The sequence below is a fragment of the Phragmites australis genome, chromosome 9 (assembly GCF_958298935.1).
Source record: "Phragmites australis chromosome 9, lpPhrAust1.1, whole genome shotgun sequence".
Lineage (NCBI taxonomy): Eukaryota > Viridiplantae > Streptophyta > Magnoliopsida > Poales > Poaceae > Phragmites > Phragmites australis.
In genome coordinates, this window is record NC_084929.1 from 28983825 (window position 1) to 29006243 (window position 22419).

At 40.9% G+C, this 22419-nt stretch overlaps 3 protein-coding genes across 3 annotated transcripts; 2 read left to right on the top strand and 1 right to left on the bottom strand.

The window, feature by feature from the left end:
• The first annotated feature begins 2888 nt into the window (after nucleotides 1-2888).
• LOC133929031 (protein ALP1-like) lies at nucleotides 2889-6256 on the top strand. Its single transcript, XM_062375608.1, has 2 exons — nucleotides 2889-3134; nucleotides 5084-6256. Exons 1-2 carry the CDS (start codon nucleotides 3002-3004, stop codon nucleotides 6118-6120), a joined length of 1170 nt encoding a protein of 389 aa, XP_062231592.1. The 5' UTR covers nucleotides 2889-3001; the 3' UTR covers nucleotides 6121-6256.
• A 92-nt stretch (nucleotides 6257-6348) lies between these two features.
• On the bottom strand, nucleotides 6349-9032 carry LOC133929032 (coatomer subunit zeta-1). The gene is made up of 6 exons (XM_062375609.1): nucleotides 8877-9032; nucleotides 8420-8579; nucleotides 7551-7698; nucleotides 7360-7437; nucleotides 6707-6791; nucleotides 6349-6628 (listed from the first exon to the last, which is right to left on the bottom strand). Exons 1-6 carry the CDS (start codon nucleotides 8877-8879, stop codon nucleotides 6569-6571), a joined length of 534 nt encoding a protein of 177 aa, XP_062231593.1. The 5' UTR covers nucleotides 8880-9032; the 3' UTR covers nucleotides 6349-6568.
• A 1049-nt stretch (nucleotides 9033-10081) lies between these two features.
• On the top strand, nucleotides 10082-10763 carry LOC133928119 (zinc finger protein ZAT12-like). Its single transcript, XM_062374387.1, has 2 exons — nucleotides 10082-10099; nucleotides 10148-10763. The coding sequence occupies exons 1-2, from the start codon at nucleotides 10082-10084 to the stop codon at nucleotides 10757-10759; spliced, it is 630 nt and encodes a 209-aa protein (XP_062230371.1). The 3' UTR covers nucleotides 10760-10763.
• Nucleotides 10764-22419: the final 11656 nt, after the last annotated feature.

A 22419-nucleotide genomic window follows, 5' to 3' on the forward strand; every position in this document is an offset into this window, starting at 1 on the left:
GTGCCTGAGATCCCTGAATTCTCAAACCGTTGCTACTGCAGCTACTGTAGCAGTGGGCCATGTATATATATATATATATGTATATATATATATATATATATGTATATATATATATATGTATGTATGTATGTATGTATATATATATACATATGTACACATATATGTATATGTTTATAATTTTCTTTTTTGGGAAATTCTAGATAAATGTCGAAATGAATATTAGTTATATTAATAAATCGGCTGAAAAAATCTAAAATGCAAAGAAAAATGTCTAAAACTCAAAAAAAATATGAAACAATTTTTTTTAGGTTAGTATTACTTCCACCTACATGTTAAAACTATGTGCATGCATAAAAGTACTATTGTTTTTTCTATAATTAATTGAATGTGTTTAATATTAATAATTTCATAAATAAATATTGAAATGTACAAAATTTGTGAACCTAATTTTTTTAGTCTTCTTTTGTCGTGCTCTACACAGCAAAATAAAAACGGCGCGGCGTAGACCAATCAGACTAGTTGGCTTGATTTCAGCTAGAGTCCAAGTTGTCTCCACTACAATTGATTTCTTGATGGGTCCGTGGGAGCACACCTCCTAGGCCTTCCAGAGTATAATAAATAAGACCCAAGGTGTGCCCCAAAGCACAAAACAATATTTATCTATAACCAGATCCTTAAGTTGAGAGTTACCAAATTAGACCAATGAGTCTAGTTCAGGCTAGTTAGCTAATTAGTCTTGTGCTCTAATTGGAGAGCTCCTCTAGTTGGGGACCCTCTAATAAGATTCTAATTAGTCAAGGTCTAGTTATCCCAGATTCCGAAGCACCCACTCAATAGTGTCAGGTATGCGATGTTGATGGTGATTGTAATATATACTTCAAGAAGATTGAATCATCAATTGTTCATGCTCGTTAGTGATCTTGTTTCTCTATAATTATTTCATTCTTATTGTAAGTATGCTCATTCTAATTGTTCTAGATCATGACCGAAATGCTTAGCTAGTAAATGTGATTGTTGTGATTCGATCTATCTAGTCGATCTCTGGAGATACTAAGGTGTGGTATTTATTATCGTAGTTGCCGGTAGCTTGATGTTGAGATTATGGTAGTCTATGACAAAAGGGGAAAAAATGAGGCATGTGAGCGATAATCTAATGGAGATGACAGATGGATTTAAGGATGCTAAGTTAAACTAAGATGGGTGTCATCTTTTATGCTACAACTAAATCTACATCATCTTTTATGCTGGAAATATAACTAGAATTATCATTGCTTACTGTTCTTCATTGTTAATTCTTTCTATGCAATAACCCCCGCTATCAACATTAGAGGATTAATGTGTACATGGTTAGAAAACCCCGAACTCTCAATTACTGATTTCCTGTGGATTTGATAACATTAAATACTCTGGGTGAAAAGCTACAGATAACCCATGCGCTTGTAGTAGCATTGTGTGTATCTAGTTTCAATAGTTTGTTAGCGTAGAACTAGCACTTCATGCAAATCATTTTGCCAAAGGAAAGACGAATTGCTACCTATGCATATCATAGACGCATCATGTGGGGCTGGATTTTTCCCCTTGTTTCTAGCGATTTTCTCCGGAGTTTAAAACAATTCACATTAAAAAACAAAATGACAAGTCACGTGCCACTGTTTTTTTAATAGGACTGGAATTATATTAAAAGTGAAAAAATACATCTTTATATGACATAGAAATCCTTGATAAGTAAAGAAATTACAAAGACCTAAGCAAATTTAGCCCGAGCCCGAGCTAGAGCTAGTCCCACCGAAAAAACAAGCCCGAGAGGACTGTATGGGTGGACCTGGGCAGCAGCCAGTAAGCCCTAAGTAACCCGTTCCAGGCCCGAGCCCAGCCTGAATGTCATTTTTATTTATTTTACAGCGTAAAAGTGTTGCAGGCCTAGCATAATGTTTTGGGCGGACTTGGAGACCCAAGACAAATCAGGCTTTTCCTTGGCCCAGTCCGATACAAGGCCAGACCGGCCCGGCCCCGCCCATGCTCGGGTCTACATCTGCATATGTATTTTTTATTTTTATATTTCGAAAATAAAAAATTGCAAAACTAAACGTCCATTTGAAAAATTGTAAAAATAAGCTACTGTCGTCCGTTGGAAAAACAACAAAGGACGATAGACACTTGTCACCCTTCTAACAGGCGATAGGTTTAAAAAAAATAAAGATGTCTCTTTTCCAACAGACGACAGGTTAAAAAATAAAAAAAAAATCATTACGCTCTATTGCTCTTAAAATTCAAAACACTATCGAAATAGTCATGAAAAATTATGAAAACAAAAATATTATGGTCTTACTCTCAAAAACTTTAAAACAAAAATATGATCTGTACAATGATAAATAAAAAAGACAATTTTCATTGTTCACATCAGACTATGTATAATAAAATTTATCTTTTTTGTTTTTCATTGTAAAAGTAATTATTTAAGCTAAATTTTTTGGAGAGATAGATTATAATATTCTCTATAATATATTTTTCAGAATTTTTCATGACTATATTTTATAGAATTTTTCATGACTATATTTTATAGTATTTTGAATTTCGAGAGCAATGGAATGTAATTTTTTTTAACATGTCGCCTGCCGAAAAGGCGATATCTTTATTTTTTAAAACCTATCGCCCGTTGTAAAGGCGACGGTGGTCTATTTTTACAATTTTTTCAAACAACATATAGTCTTGCAATTTTTTTATTTTCAAAATATAAAAATAAAAGAGCTCTCTGCCTGCACTGTCTCATGCTCCACACAATGCAGGATTATCTCAAAAACACACACACACACATAATGCAGGAGCACACAAGCCCACAGCCCACGGGACAGCAGAAGCTCCTTGCATGCTTTTGCGGCAAGTGCTTCATAACACGAAAAGAGACTAGTCCTCAAAAACACTTCATATTTCAGGGGCGCAACATCTCAGCACCTTTAGTCTTGGAGTCCTCCGGGCGCTTTCCTTGATCTCCTCGGCGTCCATGGCGCCTGTGAGGGGCGCCAAGAAGAGGAAGCGGGCGGAGAAGGCCGTGCCGGCGCCGTCTCCAGGGCTGCAGCTGACACCGCTGCCGGACGGCAGCGATTGGTGGGACGTCTTCTTTCGCAGGGTTGCAGGTCGCATCTCCTCTCCCTCCTTGCCTGCATCGCTGTGCTCTTTAAGGTTTAACCATGTGCGCCTCCTTGCTTCTTTCGTTGCGAGCTTGATCACCATGGCATGGTAGAAACGTATCTAGTTCCGGGTAATGCGTGTGAGCCCCCAGAGATTGAGACAGTTCGTGGGTGGATCTGAAGGGAGTTAGAATCGCAGTTTGTGAGCGTGGATGTGTAGCTTAATCGGTTGATTGCACGAGATGGGTTTTGAGGGTGCCGATGCACACGGGGCATGAAACATTGGAATGGTGCGTCGTGGATTGAGCTTGAGATCGTGGCTGCTGCCGCGATTGCGCGTGGCTTCGGTAGCATCCGTTCAGTGGAGCATGTTTTGGGAATTGAGCATCCGGTTTCCATTTCTTGTTGTTAGGTCCTGTATGTTCTGGAATCCAGATCTGTAAACCCGCTGCAACCGCAATTTGAGCAGAAGATGAATATAGGTGAAGGTGTTTTGTGCCCAATTTTTATTGATTCAATCCAGAACCAGTTGCGTCTTGTGAGAATGCGGATTCTCGATGCGGCGATCATGTTTTACACAACAATGTCCTGAAGTTTTTCCTTTCGGAAATGGACAGTTCTGTTCCTTAAGCTAAAAGGGGAAAGGAAAGACAAAGGAGAAAGAGAGAACAATTCTGTCCGGAACCTTACTCTTTGATTTTGATGGACCGCTGACTGAATTAGAACAGTGAAATTACTATTCAAACTTGTGTCGCAACTTCTGTGCTATTTGTGAAAATATAGGAGATGTTTTGTTATGATTCACGAATAGGTTCCCCCAATTAGACCCCTTTTCTGAAAAAAAAGGCCCCCCCAATTAGACGGCCGACTTCTGTACAGGGAAAATCTTAGGGAATTGAAGGTCGGTTATAAATAATAGTGGTATAATTGTTACCGGTGATTTCATTATCTAAATTGTTGCTGAACTTTGGGTAATACTTTTTTGAGTGGTAATTTAGGAATCGATATGTGTGGTTCATAGAAGCATTAAGAGATCAAGTTCTCTTGTACTTCCGCTAGCGTAGTACTTGGAGAGTTTGCCGGTATTCGATATCAAACACAGGTATCTCGGAGCATGGTAGATTGTGAGTATAGATCTTCGACAAATGAGCTTAACTAAAGAATTGTAATGCATTTTGATAGTTTCACGATCCTCTTGCACTATTAGTTGGAATGTCTCCTCAGTGTTTGGCATGACTAGACAAGTTCAGAGGTCAATTGTGGCAAACAAAACAAGTTTGTCTGGAAAAATGTTCTTTGTTTCCGAAGAAATTTTTTTGGATACCACAATTCTACAGATGTCAGATCCTATCCTGACTGCTTAGACTAATCAGTGGCAGCTGAGAATGCCTACACCCTGCACAGCTAAACTCATCAATTGTTTGAGTGTATTTACAAGATATGCCACGCGTTAGTTGAGTCATTCAGATGTTAAATGGCCTCATTGAACTCTACAAATATGAGCCTGAAACTCAAAATTTAAATGTTTTGTTGAATGAATATGCGGAGGGTTAAAACATCAAATTATATCTCCTGCATGTTCTTGGGGGAAAATAAAGGAAATTATATCCTCAGAGTCATGTACTTATTTAGCTATGTATTTTATGATCAAGCAATTTATCTTCCTTGCCCGTTGATTTGCTGGAGAATGCCGGATACATATCTATTATATATTGCTCATAATTGGTTACTCTTAGATTGCTTAATAGTTACATAGCCATTATCATTTGTCCTTGCATTTAGCTCTAATTGTAAAGCATGTTGTGCCTGGCATTTTCTGATAAATAAGCTTTTCCTCAAATTTTCAAATTATTCGCCTTCCTTAGATAGAGTTTCTTTTTCCTGATGCGTAACAGATGTACGCCATATTTGCATAGTAACAATAGTACAACAGCCTCTATTTGTTGCCTACACAGGACAATCCTTTTTTCCAAGAGAACACCAGAACATGGAGTCTGTCCTCAAGATGTCAAGAAAGACCTTTGACTACATCTGCTCGCTTGTTAAGAAGGATCTGACAACGAAGACATATGGTTTCAGAAACTTCAGGTTCGGTGACAAAACGATCCTAGGTGTGGAGGATCAGGTCGCGGTGGCTCTGATGAGGCTGACATCAGGGGAGTCACTGCAGAACATAGGAATGTGGTTTGGCATGAATCACTCAGCCATATCAAACATCACTTGGCGGTTCATCGAGTCTATGGAGGAGCGTGCCATCTGTCATCTAAAGTGGCCGAGCCCTGAGGAGATGGCAACCATCAAAGCAAGATTTGAGAAGATTTATGGCCTCCCAAACTGCTGTGGTGCCATTGATACTACACATATCCTCATGTGTTCCTCAGCTCAGCCCAACAGCAATGTCTGGCTGGATAGAGAGAACAAAAACAGCATGGTCTTGCAGGCCGTTGTCGATGCCGACATGAGATTCAGAGACATTGTCAGTGGCTGGCCTGGGAGCCTGGACGATTCATGCATCCTGCGCACCTCGGGCTTCTACAGGCTGTGCGAGAAAGGCGTCAGGCTGGACGGGCAAGCGATGCTTCCTGGAGGGTCAGTGGTCAGGGAGTACATAGTTGGAGATGCAAGCTACCCTCTCCTTCCCTGGCTGATGACCCCATACCAAGGACACGGTCTCCCGGCGGCCAAAGCGGAATTCAACAAGCGGCACACGGCAGCGACGATGGTGGTGCAGAGCGCGTTGGCGATGCTCAAGGGGAGATGGCGTGTTATTCAGGGAGAGCTGTGGAGGCCTGACAAGCACCGGCTGCCGAGGATCATCTTCGTCTGCTGCTTGATCACCAACATCATCATCGACATGGAAGGCAGTTCAAGCAAACAGATGGTTACAGGCAACCATGACCATGGCTACAAGCAGCAATTCAGCAATGTTGCAGATGACAGTGCAGTTAAGCAGAGAGACCTCCTGTCTCAGCATGCCTGTGATGGCGAATAGAAAGCGTGAGATTTGTAGTTTTCTCTTGTACTTTTTGCATCATTAATATAGAACAATGGATACAAAATTGTAAGGTGGTTTTTGGTGGATTCTGATATGTTGGTTTCAGTGAGACATTAGTACCATTTTAAAGACAGCCCTAATTCATGAAGATTGGGCATGCCTCGTTATCTCCATAAGCATGTTATTTTTCCGTTATCAAACAGCAGTAAGGTAAAACGAAACGACTAAGAACTGAACCAATAAAAAAATTTGAACAATCATATTACAAAACTTCGATGACTTGCAAAAGTGAAGAACCAGAGAGCGTTGGAAGCAACGTATCATTCTACACATTCATAGATTTCACATATTATCTTTCTCCATTACTAATGAAAAGAATGTATTATTCTTGACACATAATAATAGGATGATACTCCATCTTCAGCCCCAAAAGCAAAGCACAACATCACATGAGAAGAGACTTGGCCAAGTGCTCTCTTGCCGTCGTTAGGGCTTGAACTAAAGTCTGCATGCAGAAAGCGATAGATAGTAAGATGAAGTAACCAGTTTCATTCAGTTGAAAAACATTGTGGCTGCAGCCCACCTGCTCAGCTATTGATGTACCACCCTCCATTCCATGAGCTGACACCTTTTCAGCTATCACGCTTCCTTCTGTTTCTAGTACAATCCTGTGTAACCATTCAAGAAAATTAAATATAATGGAGCAACTAATTACAAGCTGCTTACAATTTGCACTGTTGCTCAGATTTCTAAGTTTGACACAGAATTATCGAATCACTTTAACATTTCAGACATTAAAGTGATCACCAAGTGGTAGAGCACAAAGTCGTGGTAGCTAAGATCACGGATTAAAGTCCCCAAACTCCTTAAAATCAAAGATCTGCAACTCCTTTGTATTCTAGCTTTTCTTTTCATTTCAAAATAAACAAAGGGAACACGATGTTTGTTTTGATAATGTCCTTAGTAAGTCAAGCCATTGTCTTACTTGTCAAATTCTGCCACCCTGAAGGAGGCATGTTTGGGGTACAGAAAACAAGATTTCTTAACTTTCAGATAAATCCTGTAAATATGGCCATTTTTTTAATTAAAGTCATCATAGAATTTCAGTGCCATGGCCCCGTCCCAAAAAAACAAAATTAGGATGAGTCAGGTGATTTCAGAAGAAATGATAATAACTGTACACTACAATGAAAGGAACAAGAAGCCATAACATCAAGTAGTAAGATAAAGCTTTACCCTCCATCAACAATTTCGTCAAGACACAATAGGATCAGATCCAGATTTTCAAGTGCCGTTCTTTTGTCGACAATGTTTCTGAAACCACCAGGATTGGAAACACATTCACATGCAATCAGCATTAATGGACGAACATGTAACAGAATAAACAGTGGTTGAAAAGATAAACTCTAATGTAGAGTGACCATAACCTGAGAAGCTGGTCAACAGCATCAGAGAATCCCTGAAGAACTGATGCTAAAATAAGCTCGTTATCGTCTTCTCCTCCAGTAACAAAAAAATGCAGGTCTTGGATGAACTTATACACAACAATTTGACCGTCAAACATTACAATCTCAGCTGTTAAAGAGAAACAAATAAAAATATGAAATACTTCAACAGACAAACAGAAAAATTCAGGCAGTCACTACATGTTTAAGAAGAAACTAAGGCAGATGCGAAATTGTCCCAGCCCATTTTTGGATTAGTGGATGCGGTAGAAGTATAATCAGTGCTTGAACCGAGGTTAAAAGATCACGTTCTTGGTTAATTTTGAAATGCCATGAGCCCATAACAGAGGATACGAGGGGGAAACATGAAGATATATAGATGAGTAGATGATTTGTATATAAGATGTGCGAAAGAAGCAATCAGTAATACTATTGAACAATAAAATGCCATAGCCACCATAAATTAACAGGTCGCTGATCAAAAGAAATGTAAAAGAAGAACATAATTTAACAACTAAGAATAAATTGCTCTACGCCTCTCAGGATATACTACAGAACCCCATGAACGCAGAAAGCCATTCAATTGAAGTAATTAACTGACTATGGCAATCTGCAATCACATATATTAAGCATTATAGACCAGCATCGACACATACAGAATCCACTCTCTACTTTTTGTTTTGTTTATATATAGGATGAAGTATAACAATTACATATATCAGATCCATGAGTTCACGTTGTGAGACAATAACAATTACGTACTTTGGACTACTGCACGCTAACACAACAACACCCATTATCAGATATAAATTACCTACTCCCTTCTATCAGAAAACCCGATATAAAATTACCTTCAGTTCCAGCATTAGCTTTCTGGGTCTTCGCGAAGACCGACTTCTCGAAGGCCAGCTTCGCTGAGAGCGTGGGCCAATCATCGCTGTAGTACTTCACGGCGACGCGCTTCCCCTCGGAGTCCAGCAAGAGGATGTTCTTCACCGAAGGGCAGGTCTCCTGCAGCAACAAAGGTTGAACCCTACCGTCAACGAATAACGAATTTGAGGCCACCGACATCCGCGGATCCCATCGCGGCCGCCTCCTTGACCCAAACTGGTAACGGAGTGGGGGAGAACGAGATAGCACGCCTCAAAGACTGGATCCCCGTGAAGCTATCATCGCGCGACAGGCCGAGCGCGATGGATCCGGGGCAGATCAAGAAACCGACAGTGCTGTGATGCGCGCCGTAGAACCGAGAGAGAAAGAAGAGAGGAGGAGGAGGAGGAGGAGGAGGCTGGAGATTGGGTCGCCTACCATTCTGTGAGGCGGGTGGGTTCACCGGGGGCTGAGGGGAAGCAAGACAGCGGACCAGGTCGCCGGCGGCACCGCAGCGCGAGGCCAACCAAAACGGAAGCGAGACAGACGAGGGCGAAACCGTGCGAACGAAACGGGACACCGTGCCGTGGTAGTAGTAGTAGACTACGCTGTGCTTGCGGAACCGGACCAGGCTGGGCCGATGCGCCCGTTGGGCCTCGTTTCGACGATTTCATGGCCGCCTCCACCTAGCACCTGAGCGACCACCAAACCCGCGCAGAGAAAGCGTCGGCAGCTAGTCGACCGGCCGGCTGCGCTTTCCCGCGGCCTCCGTGGCTCGTGGCCGTGGGCGCCAGCCTGACGGATCTCGTTCGCACAGCGCTCACCCCTGACGTAGCCCACCAAACTCGGCGAGATCTGAAGCCGTGATCGGGAGGTTGTGGTATCCAGCGATCTGTGCTTCGGTTCGCTCGGATTCAGAACTCAAAAGCGACTCTGAGATCTAAAATTTATATACTAAAATAAAATAATTTAAATATATATTTTATTCTAAAGTGAAAATAAGATAACTTATCTAAACGACATAATGTATCAACAACTCTAACCCTGTGCATTTTTAGAGCTAGAGATACTTAGCTCTATAAATTATTGAAGTTGAAACTTTGCAAAAACATGTCCTTATTTGGCAACTGAACCCAAAGCTCCTGATTTTCGCATTGGTCTAGCTCGCACCCGTACAACCTGACATTGGTCAAATGTCACGTTTACCCGTCCAGACCGGGGGCTTAACCATACTAACGCAATTCGCTTGTGCTGAGAAACGCCGACTACGAGACCATTGGACTCGATCCAGTTCGTACAAAACTTGGTGACGCTCGCTGAATCCGAGTTCTGAGACACGAATTCAAGGTCCAGGCGTCCAGCTAATGAACTACTCAGGTCCAGGAGTACTAAATTCAACCATACCAAACCCAGGAGTACGACCCCGGCGCGCTCGCTCGCTCGGGACGTCGCGCGGATGCAAAACATGGGCGATCGAACGGCGGCGGACGCCTGCACGTCAGCTCGCAACAACCGGCTGTTAGCCAATTAATTAAGGCAGCTTGGTGCTTAGTAGTGCCACGTGTGCGTTTCTTACCGAGCCAGTTAATCCATTCAGACCGCGGCGTAGAAAAGCTTACCGACATCTAGAAGTCCATCCCTGCATGCGTAGTGTCGCCGCTGTTGTTGAAGTAGCAGTGTCACACTATATATAGCCGTGCACACCGCAGCATTGCACCATTGAATATCGATTCGCCAAATCGTCGTTGCAGGGAGCCGGGGAGATGGAGACTGGCGTGGACGCGGCCCGCTTACTCGTGCTCCTCTCGCAGCAGCAGCAGCGCGGCGGCGTGGGCGCGGGCGACGTGCAGCGCGGAGGCCGCGAGTTCGAGTGCAAGACGTGCGGCAGGCGGTTCCCGACGTTCCAGGCGCTGGGTGGGCACCGCGCCAGCCACAGGCGCCCCAGGCCCTACGGCGCGGGGATACGCCTTGGGCGCCGGACGCTGGCGGCGCACGAGGGGGAGGGCGAGTGCGTTGCAGGACCGAGGGTGCACGGGTGCCCCGTCTGCGGGGTCGGGTTCGCCGTTGGGCAGGCGCTCGGTGGGCACATGCGGCGGCACCGGACCGCGGCAGCCGATGCCGAAGCCCTCGGCACCGGGGACGCGACGTCGGTGAAGGATGACGACGTTGGCGCCGACTGTAACGGTGGCATCTGCTTGGACTTGAACCTGGCGCCGTCGGAGAACTGCGCCAAGTGCCGGAAGAACGCTGTGCTCGGCGACACGGAGCAGGGCGTACAGAAAACGATGATTTTGGATTTGCTCCCTATTAGAAGTCAGTGATCCAGACCGGACAACCACTGAGCAATTTTTCAAGGAGCAACTGCCCAAACGGTTGCATATAACCATTTATTAGATAGATGTCTGTTTAGGAGGGTGTTTTTCCGAACGGACATCTCCTCACGTGTGTGTGTATATATATATATATATATATATGGAAAACTGGTATGTACTCCTGGGTGTATGTACTCCCACCTCTCATATACCACTTTTACACGTGTGTTATACTTCTTTATCACTTTAAACATACTTCATTAGTAATTATAAGATACTACAATACAAATCCCACGAAATTTTTTATGAAATTCTATGATTTTTATCATAATTTGCGTATATACTTCTTTTATGTATAAAAAAGAGTATATAGCAAAAATAAAAGGCTAACATTGAATTTTTTTTCATACAACTCATATTGGAGTATCTTAGAATTAGTATTAGAGTATACTAAAAATGATAAAAGAGTATAAAGTGTTTGTTTAGGTGGTATATTGCATGTGGGAGTACATACTCCTAGGAGTATAGAATAGGTGTCCTATATATATATATATATATATATATATATATATATATATATATATATATATATATATATATATATATATATATATATATATGTAACAATCATCAATAATAAAAGGAGTTCGAATCATTGTTTGTAATCTATCACTTTTGCAATCCAATCACTCTAAACATGTTATCATGCACACTCTCGACTGAATGATCAAGCAACAGAAGAAAAAGATTGGAGAAGGTGAGAAATTGCAAAAATGAACTTATCTTCGATTGTTTTTGCACTTCTTCATGTCCTATGCCAGGAACGTTGTCGCTGCACCAACTTTGGTCGTCATCGCCGTGGCCCTTACACAGATGGTGCCTGGCGTCACCACCATGCTCCTCTAGATCACAGCCACCATGGTCGTCGCTCCCTATGGATGTGGTCGCCATGGCCCGCGCCCGTCTCATTGCCCTCCAATTGACAGGCACCGCACCGGCCTGAGCCACCCATCTTCGACTCTAACCACGGTCGACACAGGCGACATCTCCCCTTCACGCGCATACGGCTTCTGCCCGATCCATGGCCTCGTACCATTTACATACTCACCGACTGTGAACACTCCATCCCTGCAACCACTGGAAGTCGACGTACACGTCGATATCATCTCGGAGCCACCGTCCCCGATGACTATGCAAATCGCCCCGACGACACTAGGGTTGAGTTTCCCTAGCCGCATCGTCGCCACAGTGGTGCGCTGCATCAGCAGCGGTGCACCCGCTGAAAGGATCGAATGACTTAAGAGGGGATAAATTGGGCACTAATTAAAAATAACTTCCATCGAATTCTAGAACAAGTAACAATCTTAACCTAGAGGAAAGGTAATGTAACTACACGATCAAACTAGAGGGAAAAAAATAAGAAAACTAGAACACAAAGTAAATATGGAATTAAAAGCTTGTAAGAAAGTAAATGCTCAAATTTAAATGCGGGAAAGTAAGATATGGGCAAAAAGGCATCGACTTTTTCTCAAGGTACGAGGAGTTGGCACTCTCCATAGTCCTCGTTGGAGCATCCACAAGGATATGACTCCCCCTTGAGTCATCAAGATTCAAGTGCTCCCTCATGATTACCACTTCTCCATCTCCGAATTGGTGAGCACCAAACCAAACATATTGCTCTTCCCGAGGCTCCCATAAGATCTCCAAGAGCTCACCAGGACACATCCAATCACCAAAGACCGGCTAGTGTTGCTAACCACCAAGAGTAACAAGCCAATAGCTTCACTTGACCAAGATCAAGCCTAAACTTTAGCTAGATACATACTTGCTACTCTCTAAGCACTAATGATATTCTTAATCTACAATTAGGGACTTTACAAATCACTCTAGTGCTCTCTCTTGTTTCTTGATGACACGCAAAATGTATGGGCTCCTCTGGGTTGCAAGAGATTGAAGTGAGACTGAGTGAGGGGGCATATATATAGGTTAGAAGACCAAATCTAGCCATTTTCCAATCACCTACACTTTCTGTGCACGTCGGAAGGTCTGATGTACACCGGCTCAAACACACTAGACTATCCGGTATGTACCTTTTTGAAACACTACCCAAATCAGCTATCAATAGCCGTTACTGCTTTGGAATGCTCCGGCGAAGCCTCCGGTTCACGTGCCGGACCATCCGGCGAGCACAACCACGAAAACCAGATGATGGAACCATCTCTGTAAAAATTACTCCGGAGAAGCCATTGATATTACGCCGGACCATTCAGCGTGTTATACTTCATCTTCTTCAAAAAATTCACATCTCTTGAAAATGCTCTGGTGTCTTTATCCTTAACGTCGGACCATCCGACGTGTTGACTTGAAATTGCCCTTCTGAGTCAAAATACTCTGGCGTGTTCAATCTGTTGATCGCCGGACCATCTGTCGTATGCAAATTTTTCTGAATTCGTCCAATTAAATCATTCTTTAGTTCTAACTTCTCGACAACTCATCTATGGGCTTCTTTAAACTACCTAGTACTAGAATTTTACAAGTGTGAATCAACCATGTCTATACTCACCTAGGTCAAGCTACTACTCTTAGCCCCTCTTTATAGTACGATCAAAAGACTAAGAAATAGAACATATACTACTCTAAGTGTCCTCCATCTTCTTGTGACACTTCGAACTAGAAGATCCTTAATCTTGATATTCATTTCCTTCGATCGTCCATAGAAATACTTTAGGGACTAAGAATACCTAATCATCATTGTGAACTAAATCTTTTAATACCGTTCAAAACAAACTTGTTAGTCACAATGATACGATTGTCATTAATCACCGAAATACTTACCACTTACCTAGGGGTCTAGATACTACAATCTCTCCCTTTTAAACTATGTGGTACTATAAGTACATCAGATGTGATAAAAGGGACTGCGGAGTGAGATATAACCCCTCCCGGGACCAAAAAAAACCCTGGATATAACTTGTTACTGTTTTATGGATTTAAAACTATTTTAAAAGCTTTGTTACCAGGTTACCTTGTTTTAAACTGTTTCAAAAGCTTTGTTATCAGGTTACCATGTTTTAAACTATTTCAACAGCTTTATTATCAGGTTACCTTATTTCAAACTATTTTAAAAGCTTTGTTACCAGGTTATCTTTATTTCAAAAGGTCAATAGTAGATAATACCATTGAATACCTGCATAAACTGATTTACGCTTAAAACTAAACCGTAAAGCCTTATCCTTGAAATATCCATTATGCATCTATCAACCCCTTGAAGTAGTATAGGACTTGTTGAGTACCTTCGGTACTATATCTTGCCGCTTTCAAATTGTTGAGATGGAGATCTACCTCAACCCGGATGAAGTTAAACAGAAGAAGTCTAAGGTTATGTCCGCACCCGAGTTGCCTATGGCATTGGGTTGAATCGTTCATTTCGCTTTGCTCTGTTGTAGGCTCTTCTGTCTGGCTGGTCTGCCGTGGATCCTTGTCCAACAGACTGTGTCGTTCAGGTAATTATTTTATGTTATTTTATTCAAAGTATGTTTTTGATACTATTCTATTGAATTTTATGCGTATCAGCTACTTGATCCAGGAACTCATACAGGAGGTACAGGGGAACCCAGGGTAGGGGTCCTGACAGACTGCAACCCTGGGTGGCTACCTACTGATCGATCTGACTATGCACTGCCCAAAGAGTAGAGTTTGTCTCGTCAAACGCTAGTTGTGCAACAGCTAGAGACGGCTCGACTGACTACTACTGGACATGGACAGTCGAATGTGGAGAGTCCTCAAAACCGAAAGGTCCAGTGGTCAAAGGTGTCGTCAACGGAGTAAACACTAGCCTCTGAGAAGTCCCGACAGGCTGAGAGATGACTCCGGTGGAGAAGAGTGCTGAGAGCCAAAAGCCTGACACCAGAGTACCCAAAAGACCGCTAACACTGTCTGGGAGAGGACTCGGGGCTGGAGCAGGTGCTCAAGGTGCAGCTGGCAGCTGAAGGCCTATAGCTTGGAACAAAGACCCCAAACAACCAGAGATGAAAGTGAACATTTTGTCGGTGTTCTCTCTATCAGACTGAAGAGCTACAAACATAACCTACTGCTGCTGCTGCATTGACTGCATGAGCGTCATCTACTGCTCCTACTGGCGTACAAGATCTGCCTGAAGCTTTGCCTAAGCCTCCTCATGATTCTATGTGTCTCGATCTGAATGGCTAGGGTCTGAGACTAAATGGCTTGCTGCTACTGCAACTACTGAAGTATGATAGTCAACTCTGGAGGTGGTGCAGCAGTAGCTACTAAAGGTGTCATCTTAGGTTCTCAAAGTTGTGGCACTAAAGGTTGTGGTACTACCTGAGAAGATCCTCCTGCCTCGGTATCGTGAGATCTAGCGACTGGTGGGAAGTACTCCACATCATCTGAGTCTGAGTTGCTATTAATGTCAAAGATGGCATGATGTAACTCTGCCTCGACCTCGGTTAGGGCCTGGTCCTCAGGAGCTGCTCTCTGTTGTTCATCAACTGGAATCTGCTCTTGAGCGTGAAACATGGCACGCTGACCACAATGTCTGACTGAAGGAGTAGTAGGTAAATACTATCCGAAGTGAGTGGGAGACTGCTCGTAGGTCTGGAGGAACTCAGGATACCTGATCGAGTGAGCAAGCAAATATGAAATGAAATGTGCGTACGACTGCTATCGAACCATAGTCATCACATCAACTATCACATCCTCAATCTCACAAAGAATCAAATCCACTATGTGAAACTGTTGGTGAGTGAGGATGGAGAGGATCGGCCATTACTATAAACTGGTGATCAACTCTGCATAGCCAACCCTAGTCAACAAACTCCGTCTCATGGCCATATGAATATTCTTCATCTCAGCTATGAGCATGTCTGGCAAATGAGGTGAACCTGGGACAAAGGGATGCCGAAACAAAGGCCTGATATCATCATATGTCGGAAAGATTCCTTCAAGAAGAGCACGACATGGGGGTGCAGCATCTGGGTGAACAACCTCATGAAGGTACCTGGAACTTGCCTGAACCCCTAACGCTGACAATATGTTTGTCCTGTAGTGTCTGAACTACTGTTCTTGAAACATAAACTAAATGTAGTCCCTCTCTTATGAGATCCAAACTATGGTATAGAAAACTCTGACACACTCCTCAACATATATATCCACATCCGTGAGCAGAGCTGATAATCCAGGGAAGGCATCAAAGTGATGTCTCATGTCAACTCCTTCTGCAGCCAACTATATGTAATGCCAGTTGAGCGTCTTGTGCTCGCTCAGATTGACCTTCTTGCTCAAGTAACATATGAAAACTCTCCTGCAGAAGAGTCAAGAACCTAGGATTTACCCCCTTATCACTCTGCAGAGTAAACCACTCTCCAAGTGGCACAAACCTCAGCTTCTTGATCTTTGGTGACTTGAAAGATGCCAAGTCACACAAATGAACCTCTGCCTGTGCCTGAGGCTACTCTGTCTACTGCTCGATTTGCTGCTTCCCCTGCGACTGCTCCTCATCCTCTGGATCTGGCTCCTGATGAGCCCTCTTCCAGCTGCCTGACTGTCTCTGATCTGAAAACCTGGCTGAGTCTCATATGCATCCGCAGCAGCTATCGCTCTATCTTATACCTCCGTGCTTTTGTCTTCTTCTTCGGCTCCTCAACTGCCTTGCCTTGTCGCAGCACTCACGATCAATTTGACAGATCGAAAAGATGAGCGAGCGCTTTGGGTTTAAGAAATTTGAATGAATTTGAACCAGATTTTAATCCTAAGTAAGAATTTGATGTGAATTTGGATGAACATGCTACGGATTCAAGTTTGTGACACTAGACATCAATCAATTTCAAAGGATTTGTCTTTAGTTTGAACAAATCAAATTTGAGTGAAATTTGGGTGAATTTTGGGACAAATTTGCAAGATTTTCAAGAAATTTCAATCTAGGGCATGAAATTGAGGAACCAGCCGGAGAGAACCTCACCACGAAGAAGAGAGACTGATGAAGATGTCGGTCGTGAGCAATAAATGGCGACCGACAGCACTGGCGGTGGCACTAGTGGGTGTAGGCCACGGCTATGGTGGTGTTGCTGCACTCGAGCGGTTGCGGTGGCGACGAGGCTACGGCAGCGTGTGGCGGTGCGAACTATGGGGGGCGCGGCACGGGACTGGTAGGGCACTATGGGACGGAGGAAACAGATCGACAAAGAGAACACTCTACTGGACCTGAAAGCTTTTATGACAGGTGGGACTCGTGAATAGTGTGAGCGCCAGATGATCCTGTGAAAACCCACTAAGCGCCAGAGAGACATGTCAGACTAAAATTTCTTAGTTCCTTGTAGAACTGAGCCAAAACTGATTTTGAAATGCCTGATTATCCACTAATAAATGCACTGAACGTCGAACCTTTTCTGAGCAAAAACTAACTTTGAATGCCGGAAGGTCCGATTATGATATTTTTGCACTCACCGCATTGTTTTCCAAAACTTCCGATTTAGCTGTTACTAAGTGAGCACCGGAAGATCCAGTGATGGACTATGGGCATACACCGGACCTTTTTCTAGGGAAACAGCAAACAGACAGAACACAGAGCGCCGAATGATCCACTGAGAAGAAAGAAAGGAGCGCTGGATCATCCGGCGAGAAGGAAAAAACTTTCTGCTGAACTAAAATCTCTCATTGAGTCCAAACTTCAAGTAAACACACAACAAAAACACATGTTTGGACCAATTTGAGTGAAAACTTTACCCTCTCAAACACTCATTTGCAAATATTTGCCCAAAAAAGCTATACCATACATAATTTTTAAAATAGGCAATAAGAACCAAGAAACAAGAGAGAAAATTCGAAGAAATGCATGTGCCATATTGCCTATGAATTCAAAGATTAAGACTTGAAATTTGCTAGGACATGACTCAATAGGCACTAAGCACAAATATCTTTTTAATGACATTTATAGAGGTGTATGTCCACGTTGAGAGTGAACAACAATCTCAAAGAGTAATATTATCATTTGTGATCTCTCTACTGCCAATGCACATTCAATGCAAAACAAGTGCATGAAAATAAACATGAGTGCAAGCTATATGACATTTGAATGCATAGCATAAAATAAATCTAACAAGGTTTGCTTCATATAGAGGATTTAAGCACAACACACTCCTGCAACTATGTATTGTACAAAACTAGCACCTTTGGGTACCACAAGCCTATTCTAGGTGTAAGCTTTATGTATCTAAGGATCCTCTTAACCGCACTAAAATGAGACTCCTTAGGATTAGCTTGAAAACAAGCACACATTCATATACTAAATATAATATCGGACCTAGATGCGGTAAGATAAAGAAGTGACCCGATAAGAGAACAATAAAGCTTTTGGTTAACCGGTTTACCCGTTTTATCCATATCGAGATGTACATTAGTAGGGATTGGAGTCTTGATTGGCTTGCTATAATTCATCTTGAACTTTTTGAGAATGTCCTTTGTGTACTTCTCTTGATGGATGAACATCCATTCCTTCAGCTTCTTGATTTGAAATCTAAGGAAGTAGTTGAGCTCTCCAATCATCAACATCTCAAACTCCTTAGACAGCATGTCACTAAATTTCTTGCAAAACTCTTTGTTAGTTGAACAAAATGTTATATCATCAATATAAATTTGACACAAGAAAAGCCTATTGTTTATGATCTTTGTGAATAATGTAGTATCCACCCTTCCGATCTTAAATCCTTGGTTGATGATGAGGTCACGTAGGCGTTTATACCAATCTCTTGGTGCTTGCTTGAGTCCATAAAACGCCTTGTGCAACCTATAAACATGATCAAGATATCTAAGATCTTCGAAACCGAGAGGTTATTCAACATAAACGAGTCCATTGATTAAGCCATTTAATGTAAGGAACTATCCAAAAGTATTCTGATTAATCACTAAATTGATCATTTACTTAATTATGACTTCAATGATTAATGTATTTTGATTAATCACTAAATTGATTAAGCCATTTAATGTAAGAAGATGGAGAAGAGATATTGGGACCAGAGGTTCTATATCCCGGTGTCATTGGAGCACTCATGTATCTTGCAAATTGCGCTAGCCTGATATTGCATTTGTAGTGAACCTACTAGCTAGACATAGAGCTACTCCAACTAAACATCATTGGACGGGAGTCAAGAATATCTTTCTACCTCTAAGGCACTGAAGATCTTAGTCTATTCTTTCAATTTCAAAGAAATCAAGATTCCAATATGATTGGACACACTAATATTGGCTACTTATCAGATCCCTACAACATCAGATCACAAACAGGCTTCGTGTTCTTATATGGTGGAACAACCATATCATGGAAGTCTTCCAAACTGACTCTAGTTGGAACATCTACCAATCATTCTGAAATAACTACATTATATGTAGGCATCACGTGAATACGTGTGGCTTTCGCAGAATGATCAACCATATACAACAATCATGTGGTATTGGTCCCATTGAATCACCTAAAATTATCTATGAAGATAATGCTACTTGTGTTGCTCAGATGTAAACATGTTGCATAAAGAGCAATATCACTAAGCATATTGTCCCTAAATTATTTTATCCTTATGAGTTATAACAAAGTGGGAAAATAAACATCTTGCAAATTAAATCTTGTGATAACCTCGCAAATTTATTCACAAAGTTCTTACCAACTTTGACATTCTAAAAGTATGTTCATGGTATTGGTATACGACAACTTCAATATTTACAAAGATCAAGATGAGTCCTCCTGAATTTAACATGTTCATACATCATATTGTACTTTTTTTCCTTTATGAGTTTTATTTACAAAGTTTCTCATAAAAGATTTTTAATGAAGCAATATCTACAAAAGATCATATGGCATATATCTTATTTTCCTTACCAAGGTTTTTAAAAGAGGTATCAAGACATATCTATTGTTCTCTAAACTCACTTATGTGTTTCTCCTTTTTAAAGGTTTTTCTCATATGAATTAACAAAGAGACAATAATCAATATAAGCTGTATTATTTTCTCTTTATTTTTTCATTGGATTTTTAATGAGTTTTAACAGCATATCATTATTACTCTCCTCATATTTTTCTCATAGAATTTTTGGAGGAGCTTTCAAGATAAATTATATATGTACATGGACTGGCATTGATCAACGGGGAGTGTTAGAAATCAATAATCCAAGCTGGACAACTGCCGAGCAATTGCTCAAGGAGCAACTGCCCAAACAGTTGCATATGTCCATTCATTAGATATATGTCTGATCGGAAGGGGTGTTTCCCCAACGGACACCTCCTCACGTGTATATATATGTAACAATCATCAATAATGAAAGGAATTTGAATTATTGTTTGTAATATACTACTTTTACAATCCAATCACTCTAAACACTCCCTTTGAGCTAGCTGCCTCATTTCCCAAAGCTCCGAGTTTTGTTCGTTTTTATTGAAGTATGGAATAGACACATCATAGAGTAGAAAGAATGAAACTCTTATATTCATTGATCAAGTTGTTTATATATTTATATATGACAAAAGGACATGATAAAAGGATATGTCTATTGGGGAGATATCCCTTCCCAATAGAAATAACTCTTGGTAACTGATCACATGGTTACATCTAAATATGTCTATTCGTAACACTCCCCCTTGATCAATTATTCCACTTGAAAATTCCTTGTTGAAAACTCCTCTAAAACCCTATGGAAAAATATAATGAGAAAATAATATGTTGATATGCCATTAAAACTCCTTTAAAATTCAATGGGAAAATGTAAAGAGAAAATTATATGGCATATATTGAGTATTGCCTCATTGTAAGCTCATATGAGAAACCTATGAAAGAAAAACTCATTGGTGAGCTTAGAGAACAATAATTACGATCTATGAATCATATTAAAAACTCCATAAAATTTCTTGGGAAAATAGGAGGAATAATAGTGATATGCTGTTAAAACTCCTTTAAAGCTCAGCAGGAAAATAAGGAGAAAATGATACAACATATATTGAGTATTGTCTCTTTGTAAACTCATATGAGAAAACCTTTAAAAAGAAAAACCCATAAGCGAGTTTAGAGAACAATAGATATGTCTTTGATATCTCCTTTAAAAACTCCGAAAAGAAAAATAAGAGATATGATATATGATCTTGTGTAGATATTGCCTCATTAAAAACCTTATATGAGAAACCAAATAGGAAAAACTCATAAAGAAAAAGAGTACAATATAATATGAACATGTTATTATTCAGGGATCAACCCCCCTGAGCTTTGCAATTCTTGTAGTCGTTGCATACCAATTCCATGAATACATTTTGGAATATGGAAGTTGATAAGGGCTTAGTGAATAAATCAGTAACATTATCACATGATTTAGTTTGCAAGATTTCTATCAACCGATTATGAGGATAGAACAAATTAGGGGCAATATGCTTAGTGATATTGCTCTTTATGTAACATGTTTGCATCTGAGCAACATAAGAAGCATTATCTTCGTAGATAATAGTAGGTGATTAAATGGAACCAATACCACATGATTGTTGTATGTAGTTGATCATTCTGTGAAGTCATAGACATATATGTGATGTTTTTGAATGATAGGCGGAGGTAGCCTCTAGAATCTGTTTGATGACTCCTATGAGAAGGCATATCATCATGAAATCGGTCTGTGAGCTGGTGTTATAGGAATCTATTATATAGCCAGAATCTGAATATCCTACTATGGTTATATCTTAATTTTTCTGATAGAAAAACATATATCTTTGATGCCATAAAGATATTTTTGCATATCCTCTTTGTCTCCCGCCTAATGGCGTTGTTAGAGTTGAACTATTTAAGCTAGAAAATTATCTACAAATACAATATCATGTCTGTTATGATTTGCAAGACATATAAGCGCTTTGATGGCACTAAGATATAGAACTTTAGGTTCAATATCTTTTTATCGTCAACCCAATGTATGAATAGATCTTGATTCATATTTAGGGATTGAATGACAATAAGTGTTTTGATGGATATGATTGTCCAATATCATTTGGATATTGGTGGACTGATGGATAAATATTTTTGAATGAATATACTCAAGTTGTAGAGTTAAGTGAAATTTGGTTTTAACCAAATTATTTATCTCAAATTCCGTCATAAGATGATTACATACTATGTCATGTATGGTTTGGATATGATACAAAATCTAATTAGGATTTTATTATGAAGACATATATACAATCGTAGTGGTTGGAGTAACCGTTCTGTGGAAAGAACTCATTTAGTCAATTGTACCATAATCAACTTAACTGCTTGAAGTCATGGAGTGACATTAAGCTGTACACAATATATATTACGATTTGTATTTAGATTTAGAATACGAAGTCCATTAGGAACTTATATGTTTGAATCTATCTAATTAATTTGATCTGCCAATGATATTGAATATGACAACATAATTTTCACACATACCATAAGTTATGTAGCATCGTAATTGATGTCGGGTCTCTGTGCGGACTCTTGTGCTACAAGCCTTGTTATTTCACCACCTTATGGAATAAAAATTCATTTTTCTTCCGTAGGAAAAATATTGGAGGTGTAGGTATTACTTTTGTGAACACCTCTCTTTTTGTGAGCGAGTGCAATTCTACCTCAATTGCTTCCTTCTATTTGGTCCAATCTGAGTGCTTG

Coding starts and splice junctions, on each gene's coding strand:
- LOC133929031 (XM_062375608.1), top strand. CDS start 3,002: ATGGCGCCTGTGAGGGGCGCCAAGAAGAGGAAGCGGGCGGAGAAGGCC. Junction 3,135..5,083: donor CTTCTTTCGCAGGGTTGCAG/GTCGCATCTCCT, acceptor TTGCCTACACAG/GACAATCCTTTTTTCCAAGA.
- LOC133929032 (XM_062375609.1), bottom strand. Junction 7,699..8,419: donor AGCTAATGCTGGAACTGAAG/GTAATTTTATAT, acceptor TCTCTTTAACAG/CTGAGATTGTAATGTTTGAC. Junction 6,792..7,359: donor GACGAAATTGTTGATGGAGG/GTAAAGCTTTAT, acceptor ATGGTTACACAG/GATTGTACTAGAAACAGAAG.